The following is a 21,957-nucleotide window of genomic DNA, read 5'->3' as shown; positions in this document are numbered from 1 at the left end:
AGTTGAAAAATTGTTGCCTGGCAGCACTGTCTTTGGCAGCTGTCACAGATAACATTTCCCTGCATGACCCTAACACCATGTTTCCAGCTTATCACAACTTCACTTCTTTGACCAGAAGAGAAGGGAAGGTTTTCAAAACAGTGAGACAGTGTTACGTTTTTTTAACCAACAGCAGACAGTTTGCCTCCAGACATTCTTTCTTAGTGGGATAGAAATATCAGACATTTGGATCTCTGACAAACTGAAAAGATAAAGCAGACTGTTGCTCGTACAAGGAGACCTAATCCTTTTCTTTTGATAAAGCCTAAACAGATCCTGTCCTCTTCCTTGCTTCCTCTTTAATGTCAGCACAGAGGATTTAAAGTGAGCCAGAAATACAAGCCGATACTGCAACTGCCACAAGGTGTCACCACGCTACCATTATACATATTGTAAACAGCTGAAGTTTCTATTATTCAAGCTTACTTGATCTCTGTTCAGAGTGGAGGAATGGTGAGTACAGCACAACTGTTATTTTTAGTTTACGTTAGGCCTATCTTGCTTAATAGTTCTGACATCTGAAAACTGAATAAAAATCTTTGGTAATAGAGCAGCCTAATATTCAGTAATTCATTGCCAATTCGTTTATAGATCAGACTGTAATTTAATTCAAGACCAATTAAATTAGTATAACTATCTTCAAATCCAGGTCAGTAACAATTTCAAAATGTTACAATCTTAGATGAGCTTCAGGAGACAACAGGCATTTTGTGGGCATAAATATTCCATCATTTAATCATTTCCCCCTTCCCTATAGGATAAGAACTATTGTAACAGCAGCACATTGATCCCTACCCTATTTCTCATGGTTGGTGGCATTTTAGTCTATCTATATAAAAACTGAAATATCAGATGTGCTCTTAATTAGAAAGTAACCTTCCTTGGCACATGAATGATCTCTATTTTATATCTTCACATCCATTTCCCCTGATGTTGCTGTTACTAGTCTGTGCTGTTCAGTGTCCTGCAACTCTGGGATCTGTTCAAGTCCAGCCACGTTTTCTAAGTGTTGATCATACAAGATAAAAAGAAAACAATTGTAACTCCATAGTTTGTACTAGTTATAAAATATATAGCATCCTCTTTGTTTGATGAAATCCATGCAAGTACGGTATGGAGAAAAGGTTCATTTTATCTAGTGCTTCAGCTTTATTATTCAAAACAAAAATTTGAAATCACAGCAAAGCACCTCTCCTCCCATCCGTCCAAACAACACAGCTCTTGAATGCTGTTAGTTTAGCATGAGCCACCAAGAGCTCTGATTCTGATATTTTCCCCTCTCAGTGGACAATGAGCTCTTTTCAGGATGTTTTCTCTCAAGAGAGCAGAATAACAGCTGTAAATTTGAAATATGAAGGGCCACTGTAAGTGTGAGATAGCCAATGCTACCATATGTGAATGGTAATGACAGCGCCCGGTAGAAGCGTGTATGACTGAAATGTGATGTCAGAATCAGGAAAAATGACTAACTCTTTCACTTTAGTTGAAAGGCTAAAGGAAAAAATGTTAACTGAATTGTGCACTTACAAAACCAGTGCTTTGGAGATAGCGCACTGACACACCAACAGTCCAGGAGCAAGCTCATACCAAGGCCCCTATGCCACACTGAACACTGACAAATGCACAGCTAGAAACCAGTCTGATTCACTTGTGCACTAATACAGGTTGCACCTCCCAGAACCGGCACTCTCTGCTCTGGTAGGACCGTGGATATTCATGGATCAAAGAACTGGTAGCCCAGGGGCAGGAGGGCTATCCAGAAGCGAAGCAGGCTGAAGCAGCAGGATGGGGAAGCGGCTGGCAGCAGCCCGATGAAGAGGGACTGAAGCCAGCAGCAAACCCTGGCAGCCTGTGGCAATGGGTCCAGATCAGCACACAGCAGCACAGTACCGGGCCGGACAGCCCATGGCAGTGTGGGGCCAGATCCAGAGCCCCAGGCAGCCCACAGAATTGGGGCTACAGATTGCAGGCTACCATTGCACAATAGGTCAAGCTCTTGGCAGCCTGCAAAAGTGGGGACAGGGCCAGCAGCAGTCCCCAGCAGCGTTATAGTCCATAGGAGCATGGAATCAGAGCCCATGGGCTGCTGTGGGGCCAGACACCGAGCCCTTGGCAACTGAGAGTGGAGCTAGCCACAGCCCCTAGTAACCCATGGCAGTGGGGCTGGAGCTGAGCTTGTGGCAGCCCATCAGTGCAGAAAGCCCGGAAGGCAGGCCAGCCAGAGCAGTGGCAGTAAGGCTAGCCAGGGCTGGGAGTAACGGGGGAGCTGGCAATGCTGATGGGCTGTGGCAGGGAACCTTCCCTGGTTCAGGACTGGTCAGGACCCAAGGGTGCAGGATCAGGGAAGTGAAACCTGTTTTGTTAAAACAAATGTTAATTTTATAAGAATGTGTGTTGCATTTGAGTTCTATGAAAAGTTGCTACATAGATTAATCTTTCTGATAAAAGATTACCTTACAACATGGGGAAACACGTTAGGTATTTGCCATGGAACTGGAAAGCTCCAGTCCGAAAAAAAAAGAAAACATTACAAGTGTGAAAGTTTGCCACCAAAAGTATTATTTTCTGCCCCAAAAGATCAGATCTCTACTGACAGACAAAACACTGTGGAACATGAGTGGTCAAAAGACTGTATGTGTAGCTTCCTTTTTCCCCCCACATGCCTACAAAGAGGGGATGAACACAAGCCCTCATCACATCAGTTTGAATTCTCAGGGGCGGAAGGAAGAAGAAAATACAATTACCTGATCTGCAGGAGCTGTATCACTGTAGTGCTTGGAATTTGGAAAGGGCATTATTATTAACCTGAAGCAGAAATCCCCAACCTGTTTAGCTTGGCATAACCCTGAAAGACAGGTCGAGCTTACATAATACAGCAGCTTCTATTACCTTTTAAAACCTATGACTATAATTCATTTGCATATAAACAATGAGTAGTCCTGTGGCACCTTAGGGCATGTCTACACAGCAAAGTTATTTCGGAATAGCAGCCATTATTCTGAAATAACTATGCGAGTGTCTACACAGCCATTCTATTATTTCAAAATAATTTTAAAATAACAGGCAGCTTATTCCGAAATCTCATTCTACGAGGAATAATACCTATTCTGAAATAGCTATTGTAAAATAAGATGCGTGTACATGCTCCACTGCTGCTATTTCAAAATAGCCCCTCACCAGGGCCATTTTAAGTTATTCCTCGAGATTCCATGTCTACATTAAGGAAGCCTGCCTCGGACTAATTTTGAGGCTTCCCTGCAGTGTAGATGTGCTATTTTGAAATAAGCTATTTCGGAATAACTATTCTGGAATAGCTTATTTTGAAATTCATGTGCCGTGTAGATGTAGATTTAGAGACTAACACATATATTAGGTCATGAGCTTTCATGGGTAAAACCCACTTCATCAGATGAGTTTAACCAGCTTTAAACTTGGAAATCCTTCTATTATTTTCTTTTCCCAGTTTATACATCTTTAGTTAATCACAGAATTGGCTATAAGCATTATCTCTGGTGAAAGATCGAAGGTACAGCAGATCCACAGTAAATGACTAGTCTTTACAGACTGGAGGTAACTCACTGTGATCTTGGAGTAAGGGACCATCTATCAAAGGCAGATTTACGTGCAGAGCAAGAGAGCCGGAGTGCCAAAGAGGACTGTCTGTTACTCCATCTTAAAGCTGTTAGAATGCTTGAAATTCACACTTGATACCTGGTTGTTTTCTATAATAAGACTTCACCAACCACTTTCGGTTTGTGACTTAGTTTCCAACTGTTTGTGCTTCGTTTTTACCCCATGGTCATGAGCCATTTGAGACAACCTACTTGTATCTCCACATTCACGTCAATTGTCTTTCCACAAGGTCTGCAAAAAGACGTCTAGCAAAGCTGAAACTAACAGCAGACAGACCTACGAAGAGAAAACGCAACATACTCGACCTAGGGACTGTTGTTCTCTGCTTTCCTCATTCCCTCTTCTTGGGAAAAGTCAAACACTAGAATAGGAGCACAAAATACTTCTAATGTTAAGTTCAGAACACTCTTCAATCACATTCTTGTTACAGGGCATTTCAACAAATTTAATTATTAAACATGAAACAAATAAAGACATCCCATAGTGCCGTATCCCTCTCATCTGAAGTAATTTGTGCATTGTCTGTAAATGTGAGTAAAGTCAGTTGATAAAGCATACATTTTGGCATAATTTTAATTTATCAAGGAGAACCCGTTGCATTTTGAATGTAATGTTAATAAAGTCATATTCATATTCATTAATACATATTTAGAAATTCAATGTATTTTACCAAGAAGCGAAGGTGAACACATATTTCCTATAGAAGTATACGGCACAAGAAGCTTGCTTTAGTTAATATTCAGAGAGGTAGCGGTTCTACATAAGTTGAAAAAGGCACTGTTGAGTCTTTGGTTTTCATGGTTATTTCCTTCTTTTCACTCCAAAAGCCAAAATCATAATCATGTAGAGTCTTCCCCTACCTTTGATAGATATGCATGTCACCCACATACTTCAAACTAGCAGATAACACACAAAAGGAAAGGAAACCATTTTACAGGAATTTAAGGAAAAGTAGCTTGCTTAGAAAGTCATCAGTATCTCAACAGTTTACTAGGAAACATTTCAAACACTGTCCTTTACTCATATAATCACATTCTTTTTAAACAAACGGTGAAAGGAAAACTAGAAATTAGTTAGCTCACAAAAGTGAGCTTGAGAGTTCTTTTTGGGCACCATATCTATCTCATGTCTCCCTGCTAATTTTTAGTTTTAATCACATTTAAGCATTTCTTTAAAGTGCGAGTTTCTGTCCCATGTTGTTTGAAAGACCAACCAAATAGGAAATTAGAAAAATAATGAAAACTGAGTAGATAAACAACTATCAAATACTGAAGGCAAGTAAACAGAGAAGATTTTATGTGGTCTTTTGTGTTACTTTTGAACACATTAACAGAGAAGCATAGTTATTAAAGTTACCCACATTCCCTTTAACCGCTGAATGGCTTGTGGGAGTGGAAGAGAGCTTATCTGGAAAAAACCTGACATATCCAGTTTAACACTTCTGCACTAACTGGATACAATTCTTGATTTTGAGAGGACAGGAATTACCACATGTAAACTATTACATTAAACACTCCTGTAAATTGTACACTATTACCTATCAAAGCATTTGCTTAATGTGATGTTTATACTGATTGACTAAATTCCTTGATACACACACATCCCACCCTCGTTCCGGAGAGTCGGTGCAAGAAATGGAAGCAATGGCAACCATCTAATTTTGGGAAGTGGGTGTTGTAGTTTTACACTGCAGAGGTGAGGGAAATGCTACTTGAAAATGAAAAGTAAGTGACAGCACTGGAAAATTAACTATTAATTCAGAACACTGGCAGCCGCACCTCTTTTATTACGTTCTCTATTTTTTAGTGAAGAAATCAATTTAATGACAAAGAGGCAAGAAAGTTCACTCCATACATTCAGTGTTAGTATGGAAGACGGATACCCAAAAGCAGTCGGTCTTTAAGTGAATTTCACTCAGTATTTTGGCTCGCGGTCAATTTAGCAAACTTGACTCAAGAAATAAACATCACCACAAGTCTGAAGTTATTCAAGTATGCACTAGAAGTGCTGTATTGGTTTTCAAACAGCTGTTATTCCCCCAATTCTGTAAACACATTGCTCAGAATTTGAGGTTCAATTAAGCTCAGTTCTTTCCCATCATATAGCTCTCTCAGTTCATTCGACTCATATTTTATGGAAGGCTTTTGCACTTGTGTCCCAGGCTCCAGAGCATTTTCTCCAACTATTTTAAGATTCACTAATTTTATTTTCCAGGTATTCTCTCTAACTGGACAGCGGATGAGTCCAAAGATTTGTTCAAAGATGCCCAAGCAAATGTTGCCTCTGTGTACTGTGCCAGCTACTGCCACCACTACTAACCCATGTGGAGAAATTACACACTTTAGTCCACCAGCACCCAAGTTGGGGTTCAATAAGAGATACTCTTCTTTCACCAATGAGAGTAAACGGAGGCTCACCAATTCTGCACCAACATATTCTTCCATGTTTTTTTCCAACGTATTGTAACAAAATTTCAGTTTGACATCCTCCCAGAAATGCTGTGGTCCCCATTGTTCATCAGATTGTCTTCCCAAAGGATGCTGAGAGTTCAGAAGTTCAAAGAACCACAGACAAAATTCTCTTCCTAGGCTGTGCCAATCACCCTCTTCCTGTTGCTTTTGTCTTTGCTCAGAGCTCTGCAATCAAATAGAAGGGAAAAAAACATTCACTTAATTTTCTTAGAGGCTTGCTACTTACTATACACGTCTTTAATACAGCTGTGCTAAAATTTAGTTTCCTATTCTGCACATTCCTGAGTTTTCCAGACAGAATGCTGTAGAAGGAATCGAGCAAGTCAGTCAAACCTAAACCTCTCCTCTTAAATAATAAAGATTCTACATGCTTGTCCATAGCAGGTGCCGAAAGACCTCCTTAATACGTGCCTTAGAAATAACTGAAGTAATTTTATTTTAACAGAAATGAGAAAGGTACTTACAGTTGGTTTGATGAATAAGCTCAAATATAGTCTGTGGATGAAATCCTAGCTCAATTTAAGTCAGTGGCAGTTCTGCCATTTACCTCAATGGGGCCAGGATTTTTCAGAGTGTTTCTAAAGAGTATGATTTAGTCTTGCTGTGCAAAAAGTAGTTGTCTGTACAAATATATTCTAGCTAATACTTGCACTTAAAACTTCAGATTATGGCACTGCCCTGTCAAACCAACATAAAATATAGAACTAAATGCTTAGTTACAATACACATCTTCAATGAATAGACCATTTCTTTGGAGCAATGGTAGCACTTCTCATACTGAAGGAGGCCACATAGTACACGCTGAACCTCCGAAATCTGGGACACTCTGGTCCGGCAACATCCATGGTCCAATAGGACCATGGACGTGGTTGGATCAGAAAGTCCCAGTGCCTGGTAGTGCGAGCCCCGACCCAGGGGAACCCAGCTGGGTGGGACAGCAGTGGGACCAGCAAGCCCAGTCCCCAGTAGCCCTGGCTGGGTGAGGCAGCAGCAGGACCAGCGAGCCCCATCACCGGGAAGCCCCAGCCAGGCAGAGAAGCAGCAAGGTAACCAGTGGCAAAAGTGGGGAAGCCGGTAAGTCCCATCCCCAAGGATCCCCAGCAGAGAACAGCAAAAGCCAAGCAGCTGGCAAGCCCCATCCCCAGGGATCCTCAGTTGGGCGGGGGAGAAGTGGGACTGCTACAGCTGGGGAGCTCTGTCCTTGGGAAGCCCTGTCCCCAAGGAGCCCCCAAGGGTCAGATCCCAAGAACAAGTCCAAGTCCTGCAGGCTGGAGCCCAGTGGCAGGTGGGTCAGAGCAGAGCCAGCTGCAGGGACAGGGGAGTGTCCTGAGAGGCCAGTGGCAGGGTTCTTCCCTGTTCCGGAAAATTCCCTCCTTTGGGATGGGTCAGGGCCTGAGGGTGCCGGACAGGAAGGTCCAACCTGTAGTTAACTCTATCTTCAATATCTCCCTTTACTGTATTTGTCTTTGAGAAGTACAAGCAAGCTTCCTTTACACTTTGGATCTTCAAATGACCAGATGGAAACAATCCTGATCCATATTAATAATTTTGTGTGTGTCCTTGATGCAATATTTGAAGCTGCTGGAGTATATCCAAACCTGCCTGACATCTCAACCTACAGCAGTAGCAATTGCTAACAAAAAAGAAAAATCAGTAACCTAGGAAGAACTGCTAAGAGGATTATTGAGATATAAAACTTCTCACCATTAGGTTATCTACTTGAGCCTAGATCATTTTGGTTAGTGACAAAGTCAATACCAATGGAAAGCTGTCTGGTCACCTATGTGAGGAGAGCCTGGTCTTCACCATGTTTCTAATAGAAAAGTGTCCAAATCACAGAAAACCATCACCACACTTGGCATCCTTGCTATCTCTGGAAAGAGGCCCAGGACTAAGATGTCAAAGATTCTAAACTACCCTTCTCACTAGATGTGTGCTCTTTCCAAAACAGGGTTGAGACACTGATGGAATAGTGTTGGAAAGCTTGCACAGACTCTCCCAGTGCTCTACCCACCTGCTCTGAAGACAGGGAGAAGACTTCAGTCTCCAAGAGAATCATTATTGCACCCTAAGTCTACTGGAAAAAATACTCAGAATATTAATCCAAAACACAAACATTGGCAGCATGGATATAAAGAATAGCCTGAAGAGATCAACACAGCTCCTCTCACAAACTGAATTTAAACTTGTTTAAAAGTCTCAAAGAAATATGGTCCAGTAGAAAGAGCAGAGGACTGTGTTAAAACTAGATTCTTCATTACTTCATTTAATTTCTGTATCCCTAATTTCCTTGTTTTTACAGGTGGGAAATGAAACATGCCTGCCTTTGCAAAGCATTTCTAAGATCTACAAGGAAAGAACTGATGTAACTGAAGTATTATTTCCTTGAAGCAACCCAGTGAGGCTGTAGTCTGTCCTGCAAATGCAGCTGAGAATGATGGGGACGAAGAGAGAAACTAAGAAGCTGTACATCATCCATAGCAAGCGGAATATCACAATGAGGCTGCCTCAACCACATAACTAAGAACAAATGTGAAAAGGACAGTACAAAACCAAGAATAGAAAGTTGTTGAGAATGGTACTGTGGGACAATGAAAATTAGAACCCCTAAATTGTGTCTGACACTATGTGCAGAGGAAGAAGAAATATGAATACTTAAATATTTGGGAAACAAGTTATTTTTAAGTACAGATTGACAGGTTCCTTTAAAAAGGTACATTTGGTTGATACCAGGATTCAGAAAAAGAAGTTCTGTAAATTAGACGAAAAAACACTTTCCCTGATAAAGGGAGAGTCAAGGGAGTATGTGGAAGAGGACTAGACAGTAATCCATTTATCTCTTAGGTATGCTAGTGCACCTCTCAAACCAACTTTGTTCTTAGGGACATATCCTTTACTTTCCCTTGCAATACAGGCTGCTTTTTTAACTGAATTATTTTAGAATTCAACTTTGTAAATAAAAAACACCTTAACTCTCCACTAAGTTCTAGCTCAGTGATGCCAAGTATCACATTACAAACAGGAATTAGATCCATAGGATTGTTCATTCTTTTGTCTACTTTTCTCAAGTGAGATACCAACAACATACAGTTCATCTCCATCTTCTGGTACTTCTAATTAACACGTGCCTTAAAAGCAGGTCAAGCCAGAAGCAAGTCCTACTAAATATCTGCTATATTCATGATCAATAACTTCTAGAATCAAGTATTAATAATTTGAAGACTTGTGTTTGAATTTCATATTTTAAATATATCCTCCAAATTTATGATACAGTAACTTCTCACCCCCACTTCTGCTGCAACAGGTAAATGGAAGGAGAAACCTGACCATAAAGCACATAAAGTTGGATTTCCCATTCTTCCTGTATTTTCTCTTAAGTATATAACTAGTTTTTATTTTTACTGTTCTAATTTCTAGTCATCTATCCTTCATTTTCTTAAATATAAAGAATTGTTTTCACTCTTGCTGATTTATAGAAAGCAATACTAAAATACTGTCAGAATGACACAAGTCTTACAATGTGGTATATTACTGAGACAACAGAACTACAGTAAACTTCCGATAATCCGGCACCTTTAGGACCCAGGGAGTGCCGGATTATCAGATATGCCAGACTATCAGAAGGGGGGGCTATGAGGGGTCTTGGGTGGGGTGGAGGGATGCTACCCCAGACCCCCCCCCCCCAATACCCTCTCTTCCGATAGTCCGGCTCTGCCCCAGGAGTCCCTGATTCAGCCGCTGCTGGTCAGTTTCAGCAGCGGCTGAATCGGGGACGCCTTCAGCAGAGCAGCTGGGGTGCTGCTGGGTTGGTCCCGTAGCATCGACCCTTGGCGCCACGAGACCAACCCATCAGCACCCCAGCTGCTCTTGGGGACGCCTGGGGCAGAGCAGCTGGGGTGCTGCCGGGTTGGTCCCGCAGTGTCGCTCCTTGGCCCTACTGGACCAACCCGGCAGCACCCCAGCTGCTCTGCCCCAGGTGTCCCCAAGCCAGCCGCTGCTGAAACTGACCAGCGGCTGACTCCAGGAAGCCCGAGACAGAGCAGCTCTGCCCTGGGCTTCCTGGAGTCAGCCGCTGGTCAGTTTCAACAGCAGCTGAATCGGGACACCTGGGACAGAGTAGTTGGGGCGCTGCCGGGTTGGTCTGGTAGTGCCAAACCTCGGCGCTGCGAGGACCAACCCGGCAGCACCCCAGCTGCTCTGTCCCAGGTGTACCAAAGTTAGCTGCTGCTGAAACTGATCAGGGGCTGATTCCAGGAAGCTGGGGCAGAGCAGCTCTGTCTTGGGCTTCCTGGAGTCAGCCGCTGGTCAATTTCAGCAGCGGCTGAATCGGGGACAGCTGGGGTGCTGCCGGGTTGGTCCTGCAGCCCCGAGGGGCAGCGCTACGGGACCTACCTGGCAACACTCCAGCTGTTCTGCCCCCGGCTTCCCCGATTCAGTCGCTGGTCAGTTTTAGCAGTGGCTGAATCGGGGAAGCTGGGGGCAGAGCAGATCCAATGGTCCGGCTGCCCGGAGCACTTCCGGGTTCCTGATGGTGCCGGACCATCAGGAGTGCCGGACCATCAGATGCCGGACCATCGGAGTTTTACTGTACTAGGTTTCTTACCATGTCCCATCTTCTGGGTTTGTCTTTTGGACTGTAAATTCTGTGAGGGCAGTGAGAGTTTTGCACAACAACAGGCATACTTTTGTCACTTACACAACAGCATTTATAGATAAGTTATTTCCCTCACAAATAGGAGTCAAATTTGCAAATCAGTAACTACACCACTGTTTGACAGTTGGGTGAGATCCATTATGTCTGAGTCACATAATTACTTTATAGTAATTATGGCAACCTGGAGTTAGAAAGGCCAGGTCCAAAAAGAGTAATAAGCTAAAAACAAAAAAACAAACAAATTTATTTTTCAAAATACAAGGAGGAAGTTCCGATCACCCACAAGCATGCTGCTAATGAGGCACACCTAGTCACATCATATTAAGCAGAGATTAGGAAAAGGCCTGTTCAGCAGCAGAGGACGAGTACTGCCACTAGTCCTAAAGTTTCACAAAAGTTTTTAAATATCCATCGTGCATTTCATGCTCCACTTTCCACAGGACAGGACAAGAAAATGGCCTGCAAAAAGCTTACAGCTATTTGAGCATAAATGATCTATATCATGTGACCTATTACTCAAAAATTCAGGGCAGCAGTGTTGTTTTGGTACTAGTGTCACTGGACAAAGTTTGAAAACAATGGTTGTTTTTTTGTGGGGGTTTTTAAGCATGGTTTGTTTTCCCAACAACAGAGGCTAAACTTTCAGAACATTTGTTATCTTGAAGCTTATGGGACTTCCTATGTCCATTTATTTTGTAGCAGTCACATGTCCATTTCTTTGAATTATCCAGACTCTGAAGTACGATTTTGTCTTAATTCATGATCTAACTATTCCACTCATTGCAATTCAAAGTCAGTTACATTTTAAGTAAGTACTCAGACACTACAGGCAGTCCCCGGGTTACATGGATCCGACTTACATCGGATCCCTACTTACAAACGGGGTGAGGGAACCCCTCACTAGCTGCTTCCCCCCAGCAGACCAGGGAGACGCGAAGCTAGCGCCCCCGCAAGCAGACCAGGGAGACGCAGAGCGGCTTTTCTCAGCAGACACCTCAGCTTGAGAATAAAGGACTGAGTGAAGTGAGGTGTGGGAGAATAAAACTGAGCTCTGGAGAAATGTTTGGCTAGAGTTTCCCCTACAATATGTACCAGTTCCGACTTACATACAAATTCAACTTAAGAACAAACCTACAGTCCCTATCTTGTACATAACCCGGGGACTGCCTGTAATGAATGAAGGTCATTTTATCTAAATATGAGATTCAGATGCGCAAAGATGAAAGGATAATATTTTTTAAGTGAAACTTTTAAACAAAACAAATTCAGTTCCAACTACAAACACAGGAAAACTCAACCATTTCAGTTTGGCTGGGAAAAATACAAGGTCAATGAACTTACAAGCTTGTTCTACACAGGCAATATTCCTAGGTCCTTCAGCATTTAGAACTCACCTGTTGATTTGGTTTACTATCCCCTGTCTCTGCAACACATTCGGTCAGCTGCCCATTCCAATATTGCTTTGCACGATGAATGAGCTGGTGTTTTTCAGAAGAAGGTGACATAATGACTCCTTCTGTTGCCAGGTACTTAAAAATTATTTCTCGATAGACTTTTCTTCGTTTCAAGAGTTCTTCTACACTTTGACTGTAAACTAAAATTGCATGAATGGCTTCTGAAAATAAAGAAAGTTAAGTCAGCAACTGCTTCTTTCATTAGAAAACCAATTGTTGATTTGCTGACTAAAGTAAACTTTTTAACGTGAACATTTCTCTCAATGAAGACAAGTATCAAATTTACGTAAATAAAATTCAAATGTATTCTGCGAACCATATGCAAAAGTCTGAACGTTATCTGTTGTCTCAAAGGTCTAACAGAGACTGATACTTGAATCAGGCCTAATCAGCTGAAACTACAGCATAACAGGTTGCAGGGCTCAACTGAAGACCCCCAAAAAGCAGCTGAGTTCAAACCAAAACTGATTAAACACAAAAACAAACATAAAAACAACTTGCCTCTCCATAAAGAAAACTTCTTGAGTTTTTTTAAATTTTGATTAAAACAAAATATTTGTCAACTCTAAAGGATTTCCTCTCCTGCCCCATTTTTTGGGTAAAGCTCAATTCCTAAATATATTTCTAAAAAAATCAAAAAATTGTTTCAAATAGTCACTAGTTTTGATTTTTTTTCAAGCAATCTCTTTTTTTCCCCCAGACATAATTAATTTGCTAACAGTTTTGGTGCTTAAAATTGTATTTTTTGGCAAAGTGACTATAGTAAACTTCCAATAATCCGGCACCTTTAGGACCCAGGGGGTGCCGGATTATCAAATATGCCAGACTACCAGAATGGGGGGCTATGAAGGGGGTGGGGTGGGGGGGATGCCACTCCAGACCCCTCATAGCCCCCTCCTTCCAATAGTTCGGCTCTTCCCCATATGTCCCCGATTCAGCCGCTGCTGGTCAGTTTCAGCCGCAGCTGAATTGGGGACGCCTGGGGCAGAGCAGCTGGGGTGCTGCCGGATTGGTCCGGTAGCGCTGCCCCTCGGCGCTGCGAGACCAACCTGGCAGCACCCCAGCTGCTCTGCCCCAGGCGTCCCCAAGAGCAGCTGGGGTGCTGCCGGGTTGGTCCCACAGCCTCGAGGGGCTGCGCTATGGGACCAACCCGGCAGCACCCCCGCTGCTCTGCCCCCGGCTTCCCGGATTCAGCTGCTGGTCAGTTTCAGCAGCGGCTAAATCAGGGAAGCCAGGCACAGAACAGCTCCAATTGTCTGGCAGCCGGAGTACTTCCGGGTTCCTGATGGTGCTGGACCATCAGGAGTGCCGGAGCATTGGATGCCGAACCAATGGAGTCTTACTGTATTTGTTGGAAAAAAATTCACTAAGTTCTAGATGAAACACAAACAACACAAAAAAGACAAATGAGTACAAGTAGGATCCTACCAAATTCATAGTCTTGTTTTGGTCAATTTCACAATCATAAGATTTTTAAAGTAGGAAATTTCATGATTTCAACTATTTAAATCTGAAAATTCACAATGTTTTAACTGTCAGACAGTCAAAAGGTTTTTGTAGGAAGGTTGCAGAATTACTACCCTTACTAATGTGCTGCTGTTGATGGCAGCACTGCCTTCAGAACTTGGCATCTGCTGGGGCCAAGGGTCCAGTTCTGAAAGCAACACTGCTTCCATGAAGAAGTAAGGATGGCATGGTATTGCATGGTAATGCCATCTGCACTGATGTCTTCAGAGCTGGGATCTCACCCAGCAACTGTCATTTTAGCCAAGCAGCTCTGACTGCAGTAGGGTTGTCAGATGGTTTAACAAAAAAATACTGAACACACCCCGCCCCCGAACAAAAAATACTGGGAAAAAATTCTCTCAAGGAAAAAAAGGAGGAGACCAAAGCTGTTAAGCAAAACAGTAAAAGGAGGCTGTCCCTTTAAGATGACCAACATCTTGGGCATCATTTTTAAAAACCTGCAGCTCCACCTGGTAAGCACAGGGAAGCCTGGGGAAGGGGGGGAGCCAAGGGAGGGGGGAGCCAGCAGGGGGTGGGGCACAGGAGCGGCTTCATGAGCCACACTTTTGGGAGGCAAGAGCTGCATGCAGCTTGCGAGCTGCAGGTTGGCCATGACTGGCATTGAGGGAGGCATCACGTGGCCAGCTCCCTGGTATCTGCTGGTCACATGGGCCAGAACAGCGTGTGCTCCGCTCCCACCCCTCCACTAGCGTGGTGCCCAGCAAGCGCCCCCTTATGCCCCCTGTGACAAGGCGTTTGCTCTGCACTGGCCCTTTAAGGGCAAACCCCAGCCCAGAGCAGAGCCTGGGAGTTTAGCCCCAGCTGAGGCTGCATTAGTTGATTAGGGCCCAGCTGGGAGCTATATAAGAGGATGGGCTGCTACTCCCCAGGAGGGTAGTGAGTGCCTGGCTGCTGGAGGAGTAGGATGCTCCCTGGAGCTAGGGCAGGGCTCAGGGAGGCAAGGCAGGGCTAGGGGAGCTCTGGCCAAGCAAACCCCCAGACTGCAGGGCCTGAAGCACAGCCTGCAGAAGAAACAACAACCCCCAGAAGGGGGGCTCAGAGACTGATGTGGGCACTGCCGGAGGGCAGTGTCCTGAAGTGAACGCCGTGGCCTGGAAGAAAGAGGTGCGACACCACCCAAGGGAAGGCACCCAGCCAGCAGAAGGAGCTAATTCCTAGGACAGATGGCAGGGGGTGCTGTGGTGGTGAGTCAACCTCCTCACACCCTCCTTCATGATGATTCAGCCATGCTCCTCGCTCTACCGCCCCTGCCAGATGTGACAGGAGAAAATTGTCCCCACCGGGCTTCCATCCATTTCAGATGTTTGGTATTTCATGTTTGGGAGGGGGTGTTGTGTGGGTGTTTTTTTTTTTTAAACCAGATGGAGCCCACAAATACCAGACTGTCTGGGTGAATACTGGCAACCCTAGACTGCAGCAGCTCCAAAGTAAGGATAGCAATACCAAACCATCCATGTTTCATCTAATTGTGAAAGTGACTTTAGACTTACTTCAAGTCATCAACTGCTGTAGTATCTTATGGATGTGGGAGAAGGAAGTTTGGGGTATTGAGCTCAAGTTAACATCAAAGCCTACTTAAACATTAACCCAAATTAAGTTTAGTTAATGCATATCAGGGAATATATGCAGGGTGTAGCCAACATGTGCAGGCAACATGAAATACATTGCTCGCTACTTCCTGCTGTAGCTAGACTTTCCAGATGGCTTGAAAGTGTAGCCCCACTTAGAGTACAGTCTAAGCATGGCAAGATAAATATCCTAAAAGCGTTATTCTTTTTGGCAAGCTCAAATAAAGCCCCTTTGGCAGTCACTGGACATCAGAAGAAATAGAAGGCTCTAGCTAGATGCTCTGCTTGCAAATAACATGAATATTGTATGCAAGCACAGTTTGAGCCAATAGCGCTGTTACAGCTGGGTTGCTTTTGCAACTTCTAATAATAGGGACGTACCAAATTCTCAGCTGTGAAAAACATGTCACAGATGGTGAGATCTGGTCCTTTGTGTAATTTTACCATAAATTATAAAGATTTCACAATGGGCAGGTGAGGGGGAGCCCACCATTGCATAAAATGGGGGGGGGGTCTTAACCTAAAGAAAAGAAATATCAAATATGGCATTTTTCTACATCACTCAATGTATCCCTCTAAATATTTAATATTTGGTTATTGTCTATCCCACTGAACTGCGTTCTGTTACTTGCTGGCAGAATCACCATCTAAATTCTGATTCTAGAAACCTGCATTGTTGACACACAAGGCAGAACGTTTTCTTTTTTAATCCCAATTTGAGTTCACCAGAACTAGTAGTTAACCAAAAGTTATCTTTTGTAAATTCATACGATTTAAATATGGAAGTCATTGAGGCCAAGCAGATATTAGAACATTGGGATTTCCTTCTTAGATATTATTTTCCTTTAAGGTTACTGTAAAAAATTAAATTTATGTAGGCAAGTAAAATAATTATACTTTGTTTAGAAACTCAGCTGTTCAGAAAGATCATAAAAGGCCATTTTATGTTAAATGTTTCTCTTTCAACCTTGTAGTTATACTAGGGATGTTAAATATCAGTTAATTGAATAGCCGAGTAATCTCATGAATATCTGTCGACTATTCTATATTTTCCAGAGGCCGAGCCAACAACCAGTGTGCTCCAGCCCCACTCCCAATGAGCCCTCTGCCACTCCATGCTACTGCCTCTGTATCAGAGGTAGCAGCATAGGGTGCCAGAAGGGAGCTGGTCTGCAAGGGCAGCCAGTTTAAAAACCAGCTCCCCTCGCGGACCGGCTGCCTGTCACCTTGTGCTGCTGCCTCTGATAAAGAGGCAGCAGCACAGGGTGGAAGCAGCCCCTGTTGAGGGAAGAAGGGGCCTGAACTCCTGGACTCCGTGAGCCAGAACTGAGCTGTCCTGCTTGGTCAACTCCTAATACACTTGAAATGCAGAGCCACAGCAGAGGTAGGTCCCAGACCCATCACAAGCCAGGACTGGCCTGCTAAAAAAGTTTACTGTTAGGGAGAGGGAAATGCATGTAGTCTATAGCATTGACCTCTAAACTTTTGCTTATGAGCTAATTGACTACACTATTACATCCCTAACTTATACTGTTGATTGCTGGAAACTTGAAGTAGCCAATGTTAATTCTAGCTAATGTTTCACATCAAGCACTTTAGTGTTGAACTCAGAACACCTTATATTTAGAAAAAGACTTTTACTAATCCTTACTATATTGGACAAATTCAAAGCAACAGTCATAAATGAAAATGCGTCCACAGAAGGGGTGGAAGATGCACAAAGCGACTTTGCCCTATGAACTAGTAACTTATTTACCACCTGACTCTGCATGTCTCTTTCAACAACTGAGAGCAGTAGTTACTCTTGCCAGCAGCAGCATTAACTGGTGTTTCAGTTAGCTGCAACCCCTGTATGCCTTGCCCACACCTCCAACTTTTAAATAACTTGGGCTCACATGAGACACACTACTTACACATGAGGGCTGTGTCTAGACTGGCCAGTTTTTCTGGAAAATCAGCCACTTTTCCGGAAAAACTTGCCAGCTGTCTACACTGGCTGCTTGAATTTTGGCAAAAGCACTGACTTCCTACTGTAAGAAATCAGTGCTTCTTGCGGAAATACTATGCTGCTCCCGTTTGGGCAAAAGTCCCTTTTGCGCAAAGCTTTTGTGCAAAAGGACCAGTGGAGACCGCTCTGATTTGTTTTCCGCAAAAAAGCCCTGATCCCGAAAATGGCGATGGGGCTTTTTTGCGGAAAAGTGCGTCTAGATTGGCACAGATGCTTTTCAACAAAAAGTGCTTTTGCAGAAAAGCGTCCATGCCAATCTAAACGCTCTGTTCTGAAAATGCTTTAATGGAAAACTTTTCCGTTAAAAGTATTTCTGGAAAATCATGCCAGTCTACATGTAGCCCCTGTGATTATCTTGGTAACTGATTCAAAAGTCTGAATGCTCCCCAGAGAAAAGAAATCCACGATTTTATTCACTGAAAGCTGATTTTGGCAGTAACATCTCGTGTTGGTGTACAGAGCCTAGCATAACCTACTACTGATGCCGTTTGGATGCTAGCACAACACACTAATAAAAAACAAGCTAATCCACAGAAAGACCCATGGAAGGAAGACACTCTAAATAGGGATAAATCCAATCAAGCCTTGAGTGCTCACAAATGATGTAACTTTAGTGTCATTGAAAAAAAGCTATATAATTTACCTAATCAGGAAAATAATAATTATTGTCTTTGAACATAAAATCAGAAGGCTACTTGCATAATGCAAAAAAAAGGCCTATTTTACATGTTGTCTCCTTATATTCTGCTCCATGTTTAATAAACACTGCACCTGACTATGATTATTTAATGAACTGCATCATCAGTGACTAGGTAACAATGACAGAGATGTAGCCGTGTTAGTCTGGTGTAGCTGAAACAAAAAACAGGACCATGTAGCACTTGAAAGACTAACAAATATATCACCTAATAAACCATCTTGTTAGTCTTTCAAGTGCTACATGGTCCTGTTTTAGGTAACAATGCTATATGCATAGGAACCCCCAAAAGTTTCACCCTCGTCCCTGCCCTCGCTCCCACATGATCTTTTAGGCTGCTGGAAGCCGCCAGGCAGGCGACTAGACAAAGCACAAAACCCTTCCGGAATTATTCCTGCAGCACAAGGACCTCGCCATGGGGCTGAGGGGAGCAGCGGGGCTGGGCGCGGGGCTGACACAGACCAGTATTTACTTTGTGGAACAACGACGCCCGACGCGATGGGCGAGGCGAGGGCCGGGCGCCAGCTGTGCGGGGGGAGGACGCAGCAGACACAAGCAGCCGCGTTCGCTTCCCGAGAGCCAGGCGGTGCCCACCCAGACCACAGGGGCGTGGCTAGCGCTAGGCCCCGCCCCCTCCCCGTCCCCTCCCAGCAACTAGCCCCCGGCCCCACCTTGTCGGTTCTCCGGCAGCACCAGGCGGTTGGTGATCGTGTCCGCCAGCGCCATCAGCTCGCCCGTCTCCAGCCGCTCCAACAGGCCCCGGCACCCGGCCCGCTCCCGCTCGCTCAACCCCATCGTGCCCCCGCCCCGCGGCAGCCGGCGCCGGGCCGGAGCCAGGCCCGGCTCGCGCAACCCTGACAACCAACTACCAGCGGAAGAGATGAAGCGTCCGTCGCCGTAAACAGGCCCTCGTGGGCCGCCTGGGAGCGTCAGCTATCGGGGCCCGGCCGGAAAAGGGCCCCTGCTGGCATTAGGGTTCCGCCCCCTTTCTCTGTCCCGCCTCTGGAGCGCAAAGGAGCTGCTGGGGGGGGGGGGGGGGGCGGTGCGGAGAGGGGTGAGGATGCTTTCGGGCGGGGGGGGGGGCGAAGGCAGAAGACAGCTCCGGCGCTGGGTCAGTGACTAGGGGTGGGGGAAGTTACAAATGCCTCATTGAAACATGAAACAAACAACAGGACTATGTAGCACTTTAAAGACTAACAAGATGGTTTATTAGATGATGAGCTTTCATGGGCCAGACCCACTTCCTCAGATCAGATACTGGAAGAATATAGTCACAACCAATTGTGACAATTTTCTTCCACTATTTGATCTGAGGAAGTGGGTCTGGCCCACGAAAGCTCATCATCTAATAAACCATCTTGTTAGTCTTTAAAGTGCTACATTGTCCTGCATTTTGCTTCAGCTACCCCAGACTAACACGGCTACATTTCTATCATTGAAATGTGGGGGAGGCAGGAGGGGGGCAAAGCAGAGACACCAACTCTGACCCCAACCAGGGCAGCTTCTGCCACAGGATAAGGGGGACACGCCCCCCTATCGCCTCCTGCCCCCAGGGGAATCAGCTCAGCCTCTGCGCAGAGTATAGAGAGGTTTAAGGACAAAGAGTTGGATTAACTATGTCAATGGAAATAGCTCTCTCACCTCACTTAGCCAAGCGCAGCTGCCCCGCTGTCACAGCGTACACAAAGAGAAGCCCGATGATGGCCCTCTCGGATCCTTTGGTTATGGGCTGTGCCCACTTTTACACAAAGGCAATAGGCAGGCAGCAGGCACCCTAAATGCTACCACCCTCACAAGGAACTTAAGCCACAGGATAGTCCAGGCCTCTGTTTGATTCACCTCAGCCTCTTGACAGCTGCTCACAAGGAATGCATATGATCATGGTCTGGTTTTCTCATGTGGCTGCTGGTCCTGGCCTTCCGGCAGGAAGAGCCACCTAATGATGATAGGCTCTGAAGTGGCATAGCGAAGCCTCTTTTTCATTTGTGTGTCTTGCCAGTTCTCACTCACATGAATAGGGTTTAATAAATCATTATGTGGAGTGGGGAAGAAATTTTCCCCAGGTCCAAGTGACAGTGACTTTCAAGCAGCGGGTTGCCTTTCACTTTATAGGACGAGCTGTGTCTCATTTAAGCATTTTGTTCTCTTTGCAGGGATCGGAGGTAGTGGTGATTCTTGCTCCCTGCTCGTTTCTCTGCTTGTTGCACAGAATGTCTAATCTCCTGTGGGACATACTACTTCTATGCTCTGATTTCAGATTCTGGGGTTAGTATGTAGACTGTAACATACAGGAGATTCAAGAGGATAAGCAGGTGATCCCTTCTCGCCTTAACCTCTATGCCTTTGGATCTCACTGGACCTAACCTTGACTTCAAGGATTTCCTTTCAAGTATAAGCTCCATATCCCTGCAGTTAATGCCTCTTCCTAATAAATTAAATCATTTTTAAATCATATACATAGTCTAATGTTAGGGTTACCTAATGTCCTGTTTTTAAGGAAAGTCCTATAGTTAAGCACTCCAGTAGCTATCCCTGCTTTTTCTTAAACAAGCAAAGTGTTGTGTGTTGCCCAGCTGCATGCTGCCCCTCCCCCCATCAATAGTGGTGAGTCCTATCCCTATCACCAGTGAATAAGGAAGGAAAGGAAAGGTTCAGTGGCTGACAATGGGGTATGTGTGCAAAGCTGCTGTAGCTTTGCCTCATCACCACGCAAGTCTGGCTGCTCCTCCTGGCAGCCTGTCAATGCAGTCACAACTACGCACTGGCTCTTGGCCAGCAAGGTCCTACCTCCCAAGGTCCTACCTGCTCAAGTTGCAGTTGTTTGTGATAGTGGGCATCAGCCAGTAGCGTGTTGCCTTTGCTACCTACCAGCAGCCCTTTACATACTCCCCCTCTCTTTGCCCTCTTCCTAGTTTGCCCCTTCTTCCCTCACCTGCAATCCCATGGCTCCACCCCCTCCAGCTGGGTGCATCCCACTTCCAGCACTGTGAACAGCCTCCCCTGGTTGAAGTATTTGGCTCACGAGCAGCATGGAGTGCAGGCTCCTTCCTTCCCGCATTCCTCCTACATGGGTTGGTGTACCAAGAAAGCCCCAAACGTAGCTCAGGCTGTTCAGCAGGAGGCAAGCTTTGCATGTGTCAGAGTACACAGAACTGTCAAGAGGAAGCCTCTTTGCCCCACAACGAAGCTGTGGAGTTTGGGAACATATTACTTTCTTAAAAACCTCTAAAATTCTCTAAGAGTTGCATTGATATAGAGCTGAAAATCTCAACTACCAATTGTACAGAATATATAAAGTTGTTATGAAAAGCAATTGGGAATTTTGAAATTGTAACTCCACAACCAAACTGTGTACAATATAATCCATATAGCTCCTCCCATATTCGAAGCACAAACTACTTTTCAAAGCCTTGTGAAGTATATATGGTTGAAGCCTAAAATCAAAACTATGGCAAAGACATGAAGGGTTGGCCCTAGGATAGAGGCAGTCTGTCTGAGGCCAAATTAGAATTCAACTCCCGATTCTCCATCCTATGTTCACACCACTAGACCAACATCAATCTCTGTAAAGTAGATCTGTTCACACCTGTCCAAAAATCATTTCTCTTACTCAAGATGTCCGCTATAACCCATTTTCCCGTCAAGTCACCTATTTCAGTGTGCTCTCATTATACAGCATCCATACAAAACTTAAATAAGCAATCATTCTATGAGACAGCATACCCTAAAAGCTTCTGTCAGCATAGCTGTGTCTCAGAGGTGTGAAAAATTTACACCCAAGAATGTAATTGTGCCACTCCCCCTACTGTAGACTTGCTAAACCAATTGAGGAATTATTCTGTCAACCTCTCTACATTTTCTCGGAAAGGCAAATTAACTGTAGCAGGGACAATCCTTCCGAGAGTA

General features: G+C 44.5%; 1 protein-coding gene across 1 annotated transcript; it reads right to left on the bottom strand.

Moving 5' to 3' along the window:
* Positions 1–5,438: 5,438 nt before the first annotated feature.
* C1H3orf38 (chromosome 1 C3orf38 homolog) lies at positions 5,439–18,979 on the bottom strand. The gene is made up of 3 exons (XM_075908747.2): positions 18,723–18,979; positions 12,192–12,412; positions 5,439–6,308 (listed from the first exon to the last, which is right to left on the bottom strand). Exons 1-3 carry the CDS (start codon positions 18,844–18,846, stop codon positions 5,703–5,705), a joined length of 951 nt encoding a protein of 316 aa, XP_075764862.1. The 5' UTR covers positions 18,847–18,979; the 3' UTR covers positions 5,439–5,702.
* Positions 18,980–21,957: the final 2,978 nt, after the last annotated feature.

The sequence above is a fragment of the Pelodiscus sinensis genome, chromosome 1 (assembly GCF_052426305.1).
Source record: "Pelodiscus sinensis isolate ZL-2025 chromosome 1, ASM5242630v1, whole genome shotgun sequence".
Classification (NCBI taxonomy): domain Eukaryota; kingdom Metazoa; phylum Chordata; order Testudines; family Trionychidae; genus Pelodiscus; species Pelodiscus sinensis.
This window is presented reverse-complemented; position numbering and strand designations above follow the sequence as displayed.